Consider the following 19,394-nt stretch of genomic DNA (forward strand, 5'->3'; position numbering starts at 1 on the left):
GTGTCCCCTGAATTGGCAGGCGGATTCCCAACCACCGCACCACCAGGGAAGCCCTTGAACATTTTCTTATCATTTTGCCCTATTTTGTTTTTTGAAGCTGAAAAGTTTCTATTTTGTTTTTTGAAGCTGAAAAGTTTAAGGTTTTATTTCTCTTTTATGCTAGTAATAAGCATTTGTTTTTTCAAAAATTAAAAGATACAGGTTAGTTCAATATTGACTAATTAGAAAGACGGGAATAAGTGTAACGAACTTGATAAGTTTTAGAAATAGTGTAAGTTAAGGCAGAGTATATCAAACAACGGTTTAGTAGGATATGTCAGGCAGGAAGCTTGGCTGGAGTAGACAGGTCATGCATGAGGTGATTTTTTTTTTTTTTTTTGTGGTACGCGGGCCTCTCACTGTTGTGGCCTCTCCCGTTGCGGAGCACAGGCTCCGGATGCGCAGGCTCAGCAGCCATGGCTCACGGGCCCAGCCGCTCCGCGGCATGTGGGATCTTCCTGGACCAGGGCATGAACCTGTGTCCCCTGCATCGGCAGGCGGACTCTCAACCACTGCGCCACCAGGGAAGCCCCATGAGGTGATTTTGAAGAGGTAAAGGGTTAGCTCAGTTTCTAAGCTCTGATAAGAAAGCTTAATTTAATATAGTAAGCAACAAACTAATTATTCAAGCAAAGCAGTGTAAGGCCTTGCATCTACCTCTGCAGATGAACTGATTGGGGTTAACTTGTTAGAGAAGCTTGTTTGGCCTTTGACTCAGTGCTTTTGCTGAAGGTCATATTGCCAAGCCTCCTCTGTACTGTCTTTTTGGGTCCAGAAGTAAGTGTGGTGCCTCCTGGGCATGCTCCCCTCTGCCCTATAGCAACCTGGGGAATCCATGATTGAGGTCCTCATGGTACGCTTGAAGCTAGAAGCCTAGTTTTGTCCATTTACAAGAAAGACCCAAAATCTTGAGTGGAAGGAACCATCTATTTTATGATAAAATAGTTATTAGATTTGTTTTAGACCTTGTTTGCATTATAGTGCTAAATAAGTATAGGAATCAGAAAACTGAAATGAAAAAGAGCCCCACGTTTTTCTGCTGTGTGAAGCGTTTTTATTGGTGTCCTTTCCCTAAGCTGTTTGCTGTCAACAAGTTTGGCTTATTCCAAGGCATCATTTTCATCCTGTTCGTGGCCTTCTGGAAATTGAGGCTTTGCCTAGATTGAGATGATAATCTCTATTCTTTCCCATACTATTTTCTTCACTTCTAAAATTGGACCATTGTCTTTTATGTGGACGAGAAGATGGAGGCCTCTGAGGTGGGCAAGGAGTGAGTGGTTGGAGCCTGTGGGACGTGCCTTCTCCAGAGTCCCAGCCTGCATTCCTGAACCAGACACCCGGAGCAACTCTTATCTATGTTCCATGACAGTGGAAGGCACCCCGTTCCTGGTAGTGTCCCTCAGGCTCGGCACACTTTCTCTGTAAAGGCCAGATAGTGAATATTACAGGTTTTGCCAGTGATACAGCCTCAGTTGCATCTATTCAACTCTGCCGTTGGGAGTGCAGAAGCAGCTATAGACAGTACATAAAAAATCAGCTTTGTTCCAATAAAACTTTATACAAAAGCAGGGGTGCCGGATTTGGCCCCTGGGCTGTGGTCTGTCTTCCCCTGCGTTGTAGTCTTGGCCACTCTGACTAGAAGGTGGTGTGTGAGCAAACAAAGCAGCTCGGCCTCCTGTGAAATAGGCAGTGCCTCTGGGCGCAGGGACCTCGTGTGTGATATTATAGTTTTTCCTGACCCTGTGTATAGGGAGTGTCGTAATCGGACCCACTGTCACGGTACATATAAATTTATATATATACATACACATGCACACTTTCTTTTATATTCTTTTTGAAGAACTTACCAAACTGGTGCATTTCTTAAACAAGGCATAGGTTGTTTTAAAGTCTGAATGGTATCCTGTGTTAAAAATAGTCTCTGGAATGAAAAAAAATATATATATATATATGTGTGTGTGTGTATGTGTATGTGGGCTAGCACTTAATTCTTAAGGAGTGAAGGCAAAAATACCTCTGTTCCCTAAGTGCCATAAAAGCCAATGTCCATTCATTCAAAAATTGTTCACGTGCATGTCATATGCCAGTCCCTGTATGTGCGGGGCTCTGGAGATGCTTGTTGGAGACACACTGTCCTGCCTCTTGGAGCTTCCAGTCTAGCAGGCCAGGCCGACTTTGAATACAGTACCACAGATGTGTAAGTGTTACCAAGTAGAAGAGGTGCTAGGAAGCGTAATCATGGACTTAATCCACTCTGGGGTGTTGGGAAAGTGACATTTGGGCAGAGCGCTGGGTAGAAGTGAACTAGAGTGGGGAGAGGTCCCTCAGATGTGGAGTCAGGAAGAGTATCGTAGGAGTACTGTACCTTCTTTCCAGCTTACTGACAAAAATAGATGAAAGGACAGGACATAGAAAGGGCCTGGCAAGTCACCTTCAGGATTTAGGTGCTGTGGATTCACCGGCTCATAGGAAATGTAAGGAGTTCCAGCGTATCTGGAGAGTGGTGGGTGTGAGGAGGGGTGTGGTGTGAGGTGGAGCTGGGATGCAGGGTGGGGCCGCTCAGCACTGAGGATCTTGACGTGCCCAAGGGCAGCGGAAGCCGAAGCCGGGATCTAAACTAAGGAGTGGCACAACTGATGGGTGTTTGGAAAATGCCCCTCTGGCTGCGGTGTGATGGCTTTGGAGGAGCACAAGAGGGGAGGCAGGGAGAACGGGGGCTGTTGTGGCTATTGCAGTGGTGTTGTAGAGACATAGGCGGATTCAAGATGCAGTTCCCACGTGAGTCCACAGGGTGAGGTGATGGGTTAAAACGTTGTGGGGTGAGAATGAGGACCATGGCAGTGTTGTCACCGAGGTTTCTGCCAGGGCAGGTGCGCAGTACCTTCTCCTTGAGGTAAGGAATAGACGGGGGCGCAGGTTGGAGGAGTCAGGTGATCAGTTCTGGGTTGGACACATTGAATTTGAGATGGGGACATTGATTAGACAGTTGAATATGTGGGTCTGGAGCTCAGGAGAATGGTCTCGACCACAGATACAAATTTAGGAATATCAGGTAATTAATGGTTGTTGTTCAGGTCCTTTCTGCTTACTTCATTTTGGTCTTCTGATGACTACTGTGCCAGCAACTGAGAGGTGTAAAAACTAAATTTTAATTATTTGTTAAGTCAGAGTCCAAAAAAAATTTGAGGGATTAAGTTTTTAAATTATCTGGAGATTTCATAGAGAATCTTGAGGGGGCCACAGTCAGTGATCAGGTGCAAAGCAGAGAAAAATGGTGCTAAAAGTTAAGTGACGGAACTTGTCCTGCTTTAGAAGCTGCCTAGCCCTTGAAAAAGCTGGGCAGCTTCTAAAGCAGGAAGGTGACTTAGAAGGAGGGTGGTGCCAGTGTTTTGTTAGGCTTTCCTGCCCTTTGTGGTGGATTTCACTCAGCTCCAGGAGCAGAGAACTAGCAGAGAGCTGTAAGGGGCCTGGTGGGGGCCAGCTCCCAGGTTATGGTGCTGGCAGGATACAGCCCCTGAGCCCCCGGGCCGTGGGCTCATGTTCATGGAGCTGACTGGTGTGGTGCTTCTCTTTTTTTTCATCCCCTACCACGTACGTAAAGTGACACGGCTTCTCATTGAACGATATCAGAGAGATTTTTGGATAAGGTGCATCTCAAAAAAGCATGACAACTACGTGATAGCCAGAGCAGCACAGGTGACCCCTAGCTGGTTTGGAGGATAGGATGCATGGCTTCTTTATTTTCCCTCTAAATATGATGTTTACTTTAGATTCATTTGATTCAAGGGGAAATAGCATCTTGAGTGTCATTTCATTATTTGATAACTTGTGTAACTCGTGGTCGGGGCCCTCAGTTTAGCCAGAACATGTTTTGATAGCTCTCCTCTATTGAACCCTTACGGGGGGCCAGGCACTGAGCAGGGTTGGATGCTTCTTTATGACATTATCGTAGTTAATCATCACAACCACTCTTGAGACTTGCTCCTGCCCCAGTTTTAGAGGAGGAAGCTGCACTTGGAAAAGTCTCGTAAATTGCTCAGTCAGATGGCTACAAGGGGTTGAGCCTGAGTTCTGATCCAGGTCTGGCTCCAAAAGTCATGTCCTAGCATGCTGAGTTCATATTTATACATGTTCAGTGTAAAAAAGATGGATATAAAGATACAGGGAAGGAAGTGATGCTAAAACTAAGGTTGTGAGGAAGAGAGAACACAGCTTCTATCTATGAATTGTTCATGGTATTAGCCTCTCATTTCAAGTAGACATTATCTTTCACGTAGGTTTTCTACATGCATTTAGATTACATCACTTTCAAACAGGCCATAAAACAGCTGTCTTCAGAGAGGCTTCCCTAAAAAGAGTAGAAATCTGAACACGCAGACCTAAAGCCTTTTCAAGCAGTCCTAGCCAATCTTTGGAGTAGTTCTTCATAGCTGGCTTTCCTGAATCTGATGCTGCACTGGGTGTCTAGATTTGATTTTTCTCCTTTTATTTAACCTTCCAGCTTGAGCATAGCTATAATGAATTTATATTCTGCCTTATTTGAAAATGAATTTAAGGCAGCATACAAAGATACATAGACTATCAGTGGAGGAATTCTGAATTGAGGGACATGTGTAGGAGGAATATAGTGCAGCCAGGATGGAGGGTAGTACATGAGATACAGACCATCATCATTTGCTAGATGTGGGCCACAGGTTTGGCTGAGCTAGGGCAGGAGAAGCATTAACTCTTCCCAGTTTTCTGAGAACTGAGATAAATTCTAGTGGATCCATATGCCCTTATAATAAATAGCTTGTTTTTCAAGCTGTTTCTTACCCCATGTCACTCTATGAACACCAATGGCATCACCCCAACTATGTCTCCGTAAAATAAAAGCAGTTGTAGGATCCAAACCAATGAGGTCTGGTTACTGAGCTCTCTGCAAAATCTAAAAATATTTAGAGGTGCCAAAGGAATGGATGGCCCATGTGCTCTTCAGCCACTCAGTCTGCTGTGACTTAGATCTCATGCTGGATTTCAGGGAACAGTGAACTGGAACTTGCACCTTTTATAGTTGGGCTGGTTGAGTACGTCATCTGCCCAATAAACATCGGAGCTGAGAATATGGCTAGCGTGCTTTCCTGAAGTTGAAAGTCCTCAGATGCTGGTAGTGAGCAGAGGGCCCTCCTGTTTCCCCACAGAGGCAGGACTGAAGGCAGTGCCAGGATTTCCCTCAGAATGAGCTGGGTAGTCGTCTTTTCAGGCTCGTGTATCTTAGGCCTCAATTTTTAGTGTCAGGGAGTTTGAATTGTACCTTCCTTCTGGTACATGATACAGACCTGTCTGCTCTGTCAGGCAGCCAGCCTGGGCTAAGGCAGATTTGTTCTCCAAGTTGGGTGGGGGGAAGTGAGTCTAGTTTCTAGATTTGTGTGTGTGTGGTCCCGCTGTAGAACCAGACCACTGGAGGAGGATGTTGAAAGCACTCAGTGTGCGTTGGATGAATAAGGGCGGTGCCTATAGAACATTCAGATGAAAATTTTAGTAGGCAATTGTAAAAGAGGGCCTAGAGCTTAGAAATCAGGAAAGGGATAGACTTAGAAGTTTTTAGGTTTCTAAAACTTAAAACTGAGAGTCAGGAGATGTGGGTCTAGAGTCTGCCAAGATGCCGTCCTGGGCCAGTCACTTTTCTAGGATTAGCAGCCCTTCTTTGTAAAACAATCGTAAACTGTTGATCCCACGGGCCTCTTTTGACTCTGAAAATTCATTCTAAAAAAAAAAAAAAACATTCTCTGAAAATTTGCTGGGCTGGTCTGTGTGGAGAAAAAGACCTTTTAGTAATGGTTTGGGGTATGTGGTATCTTGAAAGTACTGGTTTGTACTAATATCCTTCTTACTTTCCAAATCAGTGATGTACTGTATAGAGAATTAGAAATGGACCAGAGGCAGTCTCCCTAGATAAATCATTATTTGGTGTTAGGAATTTGTCATTCACCTCTGCTCCACCCCGTTTCCTTATTAAGTGAGCCTTATTTCTGGCAACCTTAATTTACCCTTACATCTGTGAAGATGGAAGTCATGTGGCTGAGTCAGTGGAAACTCAAATGTGAGTCAGGTGTTTGATTTTTTTTCTTTTTTGTGTCCCAGAGCCCCCTCTTTGGCAAATTTCAAGTTGATAGTGTATAAACAAGGTGCAAGAGGCACATGTGAAAGCTTTGGGAGCTTGTAGGGGAGAGCATGAGTACTGCCTGCCTCCTGATAGACTATGCTGCCCTCTAGTGGTAGCTGCTTTTCATCCATATGCTGCAGAATTGAATATTTCCCTGCTTTGGAATGAGTTTCCAATGGTTAAACCACCTTCACTTCCACTCCCTTTCTTGGAATATATGGATAAGGCCTGTATTTTAATGGTGTATTAGCTTCCCGAGGCTGCTGTAACAAATTAGCATAAACTTTAGTGGCTTAAAACATTTATTCTATCACAGCACAGAAGGCCAGAAGTTTGGAATCCGGGTGTTGATGCGGCTGCATTCCCTCTGGATGCTCTAGGGGTGAATCTCTTGTCTCTTCCACCTTCTGATGCCATCGGCATTCCTTATGGCTGCATCATTCTAGTTTCTGCTTCTGTGGTCACATTGTCTCTTCTGTCTGTCTCTATTTCTCTTATAAGGATACTTGTATAGTATTTAGGGCCTATGGATAATCCAGATGATCTCATCTCAAGATTTAATTACATCTGCAAAGACCCTTTTTCTTTTCCAAGTTAGGTCACATTCTTCTTTCCAGGGATTTGGTGTGGATATGTCTTTGGGAGACCACATTCAACCCACTACAGGTGGTTAGTGCTGTTTCTGTCCATTTTCTCTGGATGTTTAAATTCCCACTGCGTCTAACTCTGTGCTTCGTAAACCAGTGTTCCCTTCCATTCCAGGTGGTGGCTGTGTGGAATGGCACCAAGGCCCACCAAGGGTGCTGCTCAGTTACATAGCTGCTTCCTTATTTGTGTTGAGTGTTGATTGTATTATTTTCAAATAGCCATTTAGTATTCTTAATGATGAAAAATTAATTATAGCAAAGATTTTGAGTAATGTTAAAGTTTGCAAAAAAAAATGGAGGACTTGACAGCTTAAACAGTAAATTGCACTTAACTAGGCTTACAGGACATTAGCAGTAACATTTCATTTTGCAAAATAATAAAATGAAGAATTCCTTTTTAAGGATTTCTTTTTAAGGCTATCTTTAATTGTTTCTTTTCATTTCTTTGCAGGTCTTTTAGATAACCCTGAGCTTCGTGTGGTCCTTGTATTTGGCTATAATTGCTGTAAAGTGGGAGCCAATAATTATCTGCAGCATGTAGTGAGCACTTTCAGTGATATGAATGTCATCTTGGCTGGAGGCCAGGTGGACAACCTGGCATCGCTGACCTCTGAAAAGTATGTCTGATGTGCTTCTGCTTTCTTCTGCACATCATGGGAAATGTTCTCATGGGAAGTGTTTGGGTTTTTAAAAAACATGCTTAAAGAATTGCTAATAGTTAATTCCGTTTTGCAATAGACATAGGTTGAGGGGCTCACACAATGTAATTCTGCTTATCTTTGAAGAATGAAATTTATATATGGTATCCTTTAAGAACTTAGTTGGACTTATACTCTCCTCAAAATTGACTTTCAACATTGTCTACTGAGCTCCCTTGACAGCTCTGTACTCTGTAACTGCAATACAGTAAGTCCCCTACATAACGAACCTTCAAGTTGCAAAACTTTTGTGCGTTTGCATGTCCAATCATGTAAATTAGTTCACGTGACTGGCATACATTGTCACATGCGTGCATCCTCTACAGGTGGTTATGCTTTTGTGTACTGTACAGTACTGTATAGAGTACAGTAGTACAGTATCTTTAGTTAAAGCCCAGGATGTCCGGAAGCAAGCATAAAAGCTGCGGTGATGTAGCTGATAGTGCTAAGAAACGCCAAGCGAAAAGAACTGAGAGAGTGGAGTGAGGCAAAAAGATGGTAGACATCGCTCATTATCATCACATGAATCGTTCAACCATTGGCACGATTCTAAAGAACAAGGACAAGAACATGTGAAGTCTGCTGTGCCGGTGATGTTGACAATATTATTGAAGAAGTATGGAAAAGTGATGGAGGAGATGGAGAAGCATCTCAGTGTGTGGATGCAGGATCAGCCTCAGTGTCGAGTCCCGCTCAGCTTAATGCTGATTCAAGAGAGAGCTAAGAGCCTTTATGAAGACTTGAAGAAGAAACATGGCAAAGAATCAGAGGGCACATCTTTTAATGCCAGCCACGGCTGGCTTCATTGGTTCAAGACTAGAGTCAACCTTCATGATGTAAAAGTAAGTGGTGAGGTAGTGAGTGCAGATACGGTAGCTGCCCGGGAATTTCCTGAAATGCTTCGAGAAATTACTGATGAAGGCACGTATTTACCTGAGCAGGTTTTTAATGTGGATGAGACTGTACAGGAAGAGGATGCCAGACCGAAGTTACATCAGTAAGGAGGAAAAGTTGATGCCAGGCTCTAAACAGCAAAGCATAGGCTAACTCTGTTGTTTGGTGGCAGTGTTTCCAGCGGTATGAAGCTGAAGCCTCTCTTAGTTTATCATTCAGAGAACCCAAGAGCCCTTAAAAACATAGCCAAGGGCTCTCTTCCTGTTGTGTGGAAGAGTAACCCCAAAGCCTGGGTTTACACAGGCCATTTTCCAGGACAGGTTTGTCCACCACTTTATCCTGAAGGCAGAGAAATACTGCTTGGAGAAGGACGTTCCGTTCAGCATTCCTTTGCTGCTTGACAGTGCTCTGGGCCACCCCCCCATTCACAGACAGCTTTCATCCCACGTCAGAGTAATGCATCTGCCACTGAGTACAATGTCTCTCATCCAACCTATGGACCAGGGAGTTATAATGACTTTCAAGAAATATTATTTATGTCACACTTTTCGTCAGGCAGTAAAGGCAAGTGACAAATCAGGAACAACCTTGTGACAGTTTTGGGAGGACTATAACATATACAAGGCCATGAGAAACATTGACTTTGCTTGGTGTGAGGTTACGGCCGTCACCATGAATGGGGTTTGGAAGAACTTTTGTTCATGACTTTTGTGGATTTGAGAAAGTGGATGAGGAATCCAAAGAGGTCTTCAGCAACTTAGTGACCCTCAGCGAGAAGCTGGAGCTAGGTCTGCAAGAGGACGACTTCATTGAACTCCTTGCTGTGCAACATGAGGAGCTTACTAATGAAGGCCTGATGGAATTGGGGGCCCAGAGAAAGGGCACAGAGAAACAAGAGGAAGAAGTAACTGAAGAACCGAAGAGATTCGCGACACAGGAAATGGCAAGGGGATTTTCTTTATTTGAGGAGGCACTGTTAACTTTTTGAGGCATAGGACCCGGACGTAAAATGGTACACAAAGGTTGTAGCAGCTGTTCAGAATGCCATCCAGTGCTACCGTGTCATCTGTGACGAGATAAAAAGAGCTACTACCCAGACATCACTTTTTCAAGACGGTAGATAGAACTGAACCCAGCAAGGAACCAGAACCTGTGCCATCAGCGTCAGGCGTGAGTGAAATTGCAGCTTCCCTCCATCTCCTAGAGCGATCCGATCCTTCAGCTCTACCATCTCCCACCTCCTCTTCCTCCTCCAGTCAGTATCTCTTCTTGCCTGTTCACTGGATGCTAGCCCCAGTATGCCAGCTGTTGTACTGTACTACTGTACTTTTCAAGGTACTGTACTGTAAGATTAGAAATGTTTTATTTTTTGTTTGTTTTTTATGTATTATTTGTGTGAAAGTATTATAAACCTATTACAGTACAGTACTATATAGCCGATTGTGTTAGGTGGGTACCTCGGCTAACTTTGTTGGACTTAACTAACAAATTGGACTTAAGAACATGCTCTCGGAACGGAACTTGTTCGTATGTAGGGGACTTGTTCGTACGTAGGGGACTTCGTATGGTTCATATGTATGTCACTTCCTCTCTGGCTCTGTTTTCCTCCTCTAAAGGAAATGCGTGGTTCAACAGTACATCTTTATGGTAAAACTTCTCAGAGCCTCTAATACTGTGCTCAGTACTTTGGATCTTTTTGAGGGAGGGGGAATATTATTACCTGTGGCCCTTCTTAAATCTGTTTGGCCACAAAACCTTTTGTCCATGGAGCATCTTGCAGGCTGACTGGTATTACTTGGCACACATTTTTGGAAATCCTGTACTAGATCTTTTTTTTTAACATCTTTATTAGAGTATAATTGATTTAGAATGTTGTGTTAGTTTCTGCTGTAGAGCAAAGTGAATCAGTTATACATATACATATATCTACTCTTTTTTAGATTCTTTTCCCATATAGGTCATTACAGAGTATTGAGTAGAGTTCCCTGTGCTATACAGTAGGTCCTTATTATCTATATTATATATAGTAGCGTGTATATGCCAGTTCCAATCTCCCGATTTATTCCCCCCCCCCCCCGCTTCCCCCTTGGTAACAGTAAGTTTGTTTTCTACATCTGTGGCTCTATTTCTGTTTTGTACATAAGTTCATTTGTACCATTTTTTTAGATTCCACATATAGCAACATTACTTGGCACACGTTATTGGAAATACTGTATTAGATCTTTTGAAAGGCTTTTTCAAGCTCAAAAATGATGCATCTTTCATTTTATTATTAGGGCTTTTGTTTTCAAAGATAAAAAATATTTGCTCTTCTATCTTAAACCATTACTACTTTTCCATTTCCAAGGAAAGTATGTAGTATTTTGAGTTTGAGCTAATTAAGTGGACATAAATATCAGCTGTTTCCAAAAGCAAGAAAATGAGACACCCCCCTCCCGCCCCCATCCTCCAGATGTTTTCTGCAAGCACTATTATTTGTTTCTCTCTATATTTGTGTTTAGTATTTGGATCCTAGAGTGGTGACATGGAGACACACTGTTAGAGATCAGTATCATTAAGAGCAGCTTAAATCGTCCCAGTCATCATCTCCCTCCTGGTAGTCAGCACTGATGGATCAGGGAAAGCAGTTAGCTAAGTTGAGTTCCCTGGAACCTGAGGAAGAAGGGAGGAAAGCCAACTGCACTGAACTCTAAGCACTGGATTTCATGCATAAGTATACCTGATTCTTGTTAGCTATCTGTGGGTTATTTCTCCTTTTGCCTAATTTTCCTTATTGTCTTTGCTTTTACTTTGAAATTATATACAGATAGGGCAATGGCAATTTAACATACAGTTGATTTTTGAAATGCAGCTCACTCAGACATATAACTGAGGTGCTAGCCTGTTAGCATGGCTGTCTGTATATAATCTACTCTTTATACCTAATATGGGAAATATACCCTCAACAATCATTACCTCTTACATGACACATTAATTTTAACGTGGTCTTTACACTGTGCCATGGAGTAAGGGAAGCCATTGAGTAAATCAGTGCTCCATGTTAATGGTGTCCAGATAGGAGCCCCGCTCCCTCCAAAAAAAAGGTGAATAATTCTTTTTAGGCAGGAGACTCGTGTTGCAGTTGTATACCAAAGAGGAAATGTAATAAGGTTAAAGGAACAGCAGCAGACTTCAGAAGATGGATTCTGCCCCTCAGAAACTGGTTTTGCCACTAGTTAGCCTTAAGTTGCTCAGTGCTTAAGCTTTTTAAGTCTTAGTTTCTTGTTAACCCAGTGAATCCTGCCCATTTCGTAAACTCTGATAGAAATGTTAAGTACTTACTTGGTTTTCCCCCAATGGGTGTTCACTGTATTATGCTTTACGACTTTATTGGCATTTTATTTTTATTTTCTGTAGTAACCATAAAATATTTCATTAAAAAAAATACCAGGCAAATAGAAACAAAAAGAAAATGTATGATTTTACCTTCAGATTAAGCTAACTTATCAGGTCAAAGCAATAAATAAGACACAGCAATATAGTCTATTCCTTTATGGACCAAACAGTATAGAGCTTAAAACTTCTGGAATTATGGGTTCTTAATAAAATTATCCTCCATGATAGAATATTTAATACACCTCTTTTAGAATTTGACAGCTGAGGTAGGGGAGAAAAGATACCAAAGAGGTAAATAATACCAAAAGCTTTAATACATATCATAGTATATATGCATAAAACTGTAAGATTCCTTTTTCAGGGAAGTGAGAAAGGTAAGAATACTCTGTACCCTTCTAAAACTCAGGTTGGATTTTAGAAATCTTTGTGGAGATGATGCATTTGCCCCTTTGTATCTGTGACTGAGGAAATGGTTGCTTTCTTCTCCATAGATCTGCCTTCTGCATTCTTTTAATATATTAATTTCAGTAGTTTAATTTTTAACCCTTATTACAGTCCTCTGATCAGGGAGAGAGAGCCTCAGACTAACTGTAGACTAAGGCAGCACTTCCCAACCAAATGAATCAGGAGGATTTTTCTTTTATACTGTAAATTTGAATGGTGTTTCATGATATATTGCCACTTTTCTAATTTAATTTTCTAGGAACCCTCTGGATATTGATGCCACCGGTGTGGTTGGACTATCATTTAGCGGACATCGTATCCAGAGTGCCACAGTGCTTCTCAATGAGGATGTCAATGACGAGAAGACTGCTGAGGCTGCGATGCAGCGCCTCAAAGCAGCCAACATTCCAGAGCAGAATACCATTGGCTTCATGTTTGCGTGTGTTGGTAGGGGCTTTCAGTATTATAGAGACAAGGGGAATGTGGAGGCTGATGCATTTAGAAAGTTTTTTCCTAGTGTTCCTTTATTTGGCTTCTTTGGAAATGGAGAAATTGGATGTGATCGCATAGTCACTGGAAACTTTATATTGAAGAAATGTAATGAGGTAAAGGATGATGATCTATTTCACAGCTATACAACAATAATGGCACTAATTCATCTTGGGTCATCTAAATAAAGCCACCTGTAAAGTGGCTTTCACAATGTATAACTTTTGGGCTCTGTCTTTTCCAGAAAATGGAAACTTGGGATATGTATATTACAAACAAAAAACTTTCTATGTATCTGTTTTGTAGCTTTGACATTCTGAAGATTATTTGGTAGTTTTTAATATATTAGGTGAAGGACAAGTTTGTACATGATGTAATGCAAGACCGGGAGTTGAGAGCTTTTGCATCAGGCACAAGTGAACCAATTATGGCTATACTGCACCAGATATGTAGCTGCTGTGTGATAGGACTTTAAATAGTCTTTTGCATAGGAAGACTGAAAAAGGATTCATCAACAGAAAGGAGATTTAAGACATTCCATGACTACCTCTGCAATGTTAGATGATCTTTCAGCAGACTCATGAAGATATTTTTCTCCCTTAAATAAAGGAGAAAAATACACAGATGGCTTGGGAAATTTTTCTCTGCTTTACAATTTTACCATTTTTTTTCAGAAGCTGTAACAAATTGCTGACTTTTTACTTATTTGATAAATGTTAAAGAACTATTTTTGTTTTAGTACTCTAAAGTTGCTTAGTCAAATAAATTGCCAAGACTAATCAGTATTTTATTACCTTATAAGGAAAAAAATTTTCCTTTTCCCTCAATAAAGAAATTGCAACAGAAAATTCTTTTTTTCACCTACTTCTATGTAACTAATTGGCACATGAGACAATTACATCACCTTATTTTGGTTTTATACCAATAAAACATACCTTGGAAACTCAGATAGCTGTGTACTTCATTGCTTTTAGTGAGTGAGTGAAGGAATCCTTTAGAAAAGAAAACCCAGAATAATGGTATTTGTTAGTTAGCAAATCCTGGCATATTTCCAGTAAAATGTTTTTCGAGTTTAAATTTCTCATTATGTAAATATCAAAATGAAATCTGTGTAGAGAACACCAGTTTCTTCCCCCCCAATATCCATTCTTTCCTTTTCACACAGTCATAAAACCTTTGATTTTCAGCTAGGCACATGCACACCAGAATAAAGACTACATCCTTGTCTCCCTTGCAAGTATGACTGTTCTGGCTGGTGAAATGTGAGGGAAATTATAACATGTCCTTTAAAACAGACTGTTTTTTTTTTTTTTTGCCTTTTTTCGATCCTTTTGCTTAGAAGTGTATATGATTGTGAGCCATCTTAGACTCTACAGAAGAGGCAATGCTCTATTGTGGAAGAGATCACACAGAATGATCCTAGGTTGCCATACAGTTTTGTTGACGTGCTACCATTACTGATTTGGACTGCCTATCTCCAGAGTGTTTTACAAGACAGAAATTAACATCATTCTTGCCTAAGGCACTTGTTTTTTTCCAGGTCTTTGTTACAGGATATCTGTATTAGCATATTCTAATACAGTATGATATATGGCACTTTTGTAATAGTGGTTTTAACGGATAGAAGAAAACGTGCAAGGTAAGTGAAATCAAATATATTAACAACATTCCTTTTTTTTTTTTTTTTTTTTTTGCGGTATGCGGGCCTCTCACTGTTGTGGCTTCTCCCTTTGTGGAGCACAGGCTCAGCGGCCATGGCTCACGGGCCCAGCCGTTCCGCGGCATGTGGGATCTTCCCGGACTGGGGCACGAACCCAGGGAAGGGCACTGCACCAGGGAAGCCCCTGCTTTTCTATTTTTAATCACTTTTTTTAAACCAATTTTTACTTCAAAAGATTTTTTTTCTTGCTGTTTATTTATATAAATGATAAAAATACTTAAAAGTTTCTTTAATTTATGGTTATACTCAATCTTAGTTCCTGAAGAAAGTCCAAAGAAAAGTTTGATTGCCATAGAACTTTTAATCTGTGAATATTAATATTTAGCCATTTTTATTTATTAACTCTTCTATTATTTGACATTGGTACCCATTATCAAGTAGACAATATCTCAAGATTTAAGTCCTTGGTTATGCTTACATAGCATATAAGGAAAATACTTTGTAAATTTTCTTTGTCCTTGATATTAACCAGAGTTGACTGAACAGTAGAGGAAAAAAGATTTTGAAAATGGAAATATGAACAAAATGCACCTGGTTGAATGAACTGTTTGTTTTATTTTTTTCAAATTAATACATAAAATGTTTTATTACTACTCAAAGGAGAGTCTGCTGCAAGGTCATTTCATACAGTATTCGAGGTTAATATATGGCTCCTTTTTATAGCTGAGACTTTGGAGCTTGTTAGGAACAGTAAATTCATTTGGCCACAAGATTGTAACCCTGGTGCAAAATAGAAAGGGAAGAAGTTGAACCAATTGAAGGAGTAGTACTGATGAAAACAAAAGTTATTGGCCCTGCCTCTCAGAGGCTTTGACATTTCTGTGGAAGTTGGGGGGGGGGGGATGATAATTTAACCAAAGTTAAAACAATTTATTATGGTTTTGAAAGGCTTGTCTTAAAAGCAGGCATTAAAGGAAAAGTTACTGTTTCAGCTAAAAACATAATTCCTAGAAATGGCAACTGTTGTGGTTATTTGTGAAACTGGAAAAATGATCACATGAAAAAGCTGACATGAGCACAAAAAGAGAAGATGTACCCTTACTGTTTTCTTTACAATACTGAGCTGTCTTCTATCAAGTGACAAGGATAGGATAGTTTAATCAAGGTGTTTAAAAAATATTGATTTCCTTAATGTGCTTTCAAAGCAGAATCTTTCTGCAGCTACAATTTGCCTTGTTAAAGGCTGCTTCAAAGGAATAAACTCCTTGAAATGCCAAGTAGCAATATAAAAAAGAGTAAGGAAGCTTGGAATTAAGATCTCAAAACAGACACCCTACACATTGTTATAATTAATAGTCTGTGAGCTAGAGTAATGAAGGAGGTCCAGAAGGCCAGTTCACTACTGTAATTAATTCTCAACTTTGCTTAAACCTGCATCATTGGTAAATAAAACAACTTTTCAACCTAGTAAGAGAAGCCAAACAGCAAGAGTTTTGCCACTAATTTACATTACAAACTTAACACAATGAACATGCAAAGAATGTAAAATAAACGTTTACAAATCTGAGAATTTCCTAGGCATTCTGCAGAAATTTTTGAGAAAAAAATCTACTTCTGTCATTTTGTGCCCAGTCTAACCCATTTGAACACCACCATAAATTCCATTTTAATGAAAACAGAAGACTAAATCCTCTTGATTTGAAATTGAGATTTTAGATGACTGACTTGGTTTTCATTTGTAGAAAGGGAATGAGTCTGCTTAATGAAAATCCTAAAATAACAAAACATAGTATTAGTAATAACATCCTTGTTAAATAAACAAAACTAATACATGTGCTATGTAAAGAATGTTACCAGAAAGTTTTTTTTAATATTAGCCTGTGTAGAGAAAAATAGTCAGATATTTACAAGACATATTATTTTTGTTTCATTTCTGCCTTATGCCATGATGGAGACAGAATAGAAGAATATATGCTACTCTAAAGTAGAAAACATTGGCAGAGGCCAGTAAACTTCTTTTTTTTTTTTTTTTTTTTTTTTTTTTGGCGGTATGCGGGCCTCTCACTGTTGTGGCCTCTCCCGTTGCGGAGCATAGGCTCCGGACGCGCAGGCTCAGCGGCCATGGCTCACGGGCCCAGCCGCTCCATGGCATGTAGGATCTTCCCAGACCGAGGCACGAACCCGTGTCCCGTGCATCGGCAGGCAGACTCGCAACCACTGCGCCACCAGGGAAGCCCCAATAAACTTCATTTAATGTCTTGGTACTAAGAGTGTATGGAGCATTTCACTTCATAAAGTTTTTATAAAAGTTACTGTTCTCTAGTGACATCACAGCCAGTAAAAAATGCAAGATAATTACAAGAAATTGGAAAAAATACATATATTCATTAATTTTAAATGTAAATCAGTGAAGATAATTGAGACCATTTTCTTAACCTTTTCACAATACCTCCACATCTAACCAAAATTCAGTTACCATACATGTATCTAAAACATAACTCTGTTCAAGGCCTAGTCAGGATACTAGAATTACAGATAGGAATAAACATAATTGAGCTGAGTGACACTAGCAACTGTGTGAACCAAATTTGTTGGTGCTCTGGAAAACAAAGGTTTACAGCAACTAACACAGTGCCCAGTGAAGAAAACCCATCCTCAGAATGGTAGGAAAGTTTTGTGATTTTTTACTCACCCTTGCCTCCCATGCAGTGGTGCTCTTATTCTTAAAATGACAGAAGGATGGTTTCCAGTTCCCTCCCTCAAACCAGAAGAGGAAGAATAGACTTTATTTGCAAATCACTGTTTGTCTTTTCTAATCTGCGGGGGGGCATTAGAAGGACTGACTCAAGGTGCTCATCACTGTTTGCATAACTTGGAAATCAGGCAAGAAAGAGTAGGCACTGCTTGTGAAAGCTGCAGGATGACTGCAGAATCACAGGCACCTGGATATGGGTGAAGACATAAAACAGGCTGTGTAAGGCCTAGAGGAGAAGCTGGGGTGAGATTTGTGAGAAACTGGGCATTCAAAAGCAGTTGTACCCAGGGGAAGATATAGAATGCCAAATGAATCCACAGGCAAAACATGCTCAGAAAAGATTTAAGAGAGCCTTAGGTGTTCATCTTGGTCTGATCCCTAGGATAGAAGCAGGCCTAGCTAAGAGCTGCAGGAGTGCCTTAGCACACAGCTGAAATGCAAAAAGGAGAACTGGCATTCAAGGAAATCTCTAAAAACAGCTGAACATGAGATAATAGGAACAGAGGTTTCAGTGATCACACACAAGGGATAGTCTTTGTAAAAGTACCTTGGAGAAGTCTCAAAAACAAATGAACAACAGCGTTCAGCAGTCAGCAACAACTGGTAAACACTGGGAATAGAAGAGAATGTTATATCCAGAATTACAGTACTGTAATAGTGAAATGCCCAATTTTCAACAACAAAAAATCTGTAAGGCATAGAGAGAAACAGGGAAATGAGGCCTATTCAATGGAACAGAAACTGGCTTGGCCCACATATTGAACTTACTAGAAAAAGACCTTTAAATATGCTCAAAGAACTAAAGGAAATCAAGAAAGTGATGAATAAAATGAGAATACCAGTGGAGAGAAATTATAAAAAGGAACCAAACAAATTTTGGAGCAGAAAGTTACAATAACAAAATTTTCACTGGAGGGGTTGAACAGCAGATTTGAGCAAGCAAAAGAACTCATCAGCAAGTTGAAGACAGGACAGTTGAAGTAACTGTGTCTAAGCAAAGTAAACAATCAAAGGGATTTGTAAGATACCATCAAATGGAAGAAGAAACATTACAGGAGTCCCAGAAGGAAAAGAGAAAGCTACATAAAGTTTATTTGAAGAAATGATGACAAAAGAGCTTGCCAAATTTGATGCAAGACATGGATGTACATATCAGGAGAGGCTCAACAAACTCCAAACAGGGTAGAGTCAAAAGAGACACCAAGATACATTATAGACGGTCCTTGACCTAGGACAATTTGACTTAGGATTTTTTCAACTTTACAATGGTGTAAAGATGATATGCATTCAGTAGAAACCATACTTACTTCAGGTTTTGAATTTTGATCTTTTCCCAGGCTAGCAGTATGCAGTAAGATATGCACTTATGATGCCTAGCAGTGGCAGAGAGCTGCAGCTCCCAGTCAGCTGCATGATCATGAGTAAACATCTAATACACGTACAACTATTCTGTTTTTCAGTACAGTATTCAGTAAATTACATCACTTCAAAATAGGCTTCGTATTAGATGATTTTGCCCAGCTACAGGCTAACGTAAATGTTCACAGCACATTTAAGATAGGATAGGCTTAGCTATGATGTTCAGTAGGTTAGGTATATAAAATGCATTTTCAACTTACCATGGGTTTATCAAGATACAACCCCATTGCAACTGGAGGAAAATCTGTATAATTAAGCTATACAAAGAGAAAGAATCTTGAAAGCAGCAAGAATGAAGAAACATCACATAAAAGGGATCTTCAGGGCTTCCCTGGTGGCGCAGTGGTTGAGAGTCCGCCTGCCAATGCAGGGGACAGGGGTTCGTGCCCCGGTCCAGGAAGATCCCACATGCCATGGAGCGGCTGGGCCCGTGAGCCATGGCCGCTGAGCCTGCATGCCTGGAGCCTATGCTCCGCAACGGGAGAGGCCACAACAGTGAGAGGCCAGCGTACCACATTAAAAAAAAAAAAAAAAAAAAAAGGGATCTTCAATAAGATTATCAGATTTCTCGAAAAAACTGTCAACCTAAAATCTTCTATCTGGCAAAACTGTCCTTCAAAAATGAGGGAGAAATTAAAACATTACTGGACACTGATACAACTGGACCTGCCCTGCAAGAAATGCTAAAGGAAATTCTTCAAGTTGAAATGAAAGGACAAAGGATAGGAACAGGAAACCATATGAAGAAGTAAAGCTCTCCAGTAAAGGTATACATGAACAATTATAGAAGCTAGTATTATAACTTTGATTTGTAACTCTTTGTTTTCCA

General features: G+C 40.5%; 3 protein-coding genes across 14 annotated transcripts in view; 2 read left to right on the plus strand and 1 right to left on the minus strand.

Moving 5' to 3' along the window:
* Positions 1-13,956, plus strand: part of FBXO22 (F-box protein 22) — a 30,601-nt gene extending 16,645 nt beyond the window's left edge. For both annotated transcript variants that reach the window (XM_049706615.1, XM_004276353.3), the window contains exons 6-7: positions 7,283-7,448; positions 12,502-13,956. In XM_049706615.1, the coding sequence (XP_049562572.1) occupies positions 7,283-7,448; positions 12,502-12,919 (584 nt within the window). In that variant the 3' untranslated portion in view covers positions 12,920-13,956. The remainder of the gene's footprint in view (positions 1-7,282; positions 7,449-12,501) is intronic.
* Positions 1-19,394, plus strand: part of UBE2Q2 (ubiquitin conjugating enzyme E2 Q2) — a 369,008-nt gene that overhangs the window by 90,307 nt on the left and 259,307 nt on the right. The window lies entirely within an intron of this gene.
* Positions 15,001-19,394, minus strand: part of NRG4 (neuregulin 4) — a 134,248-nt gene continuing 129,854 nt past the window's right edge. For all 11 annotated transcript variants that reach the window (XM_049706625.1, XM_049706623.1, XM_049706627.1 and 8 more), the window contains one exon: positions 15,001-16,162. The gene's annotated coding sequence lies outside the window, so the exon portion shown is untranslated. The remainder of the gene's footprint in view (positions 16,163-19,394) is intronic.

This window comes from Orcinus orca, chromosome 2, assembly GCF_937001465.1.
Source record: "Orcinus orca chromosome 2, mOrcOrc1.1, whole genome shotgun sequence".
NCBI classification, from domain to species: domain Eukaryota; kingdom Metazoa; phylum Chordata; class Mammalia; order Artiodactyla; family Delphinidae; genus Orcinus; species Orcinus orca.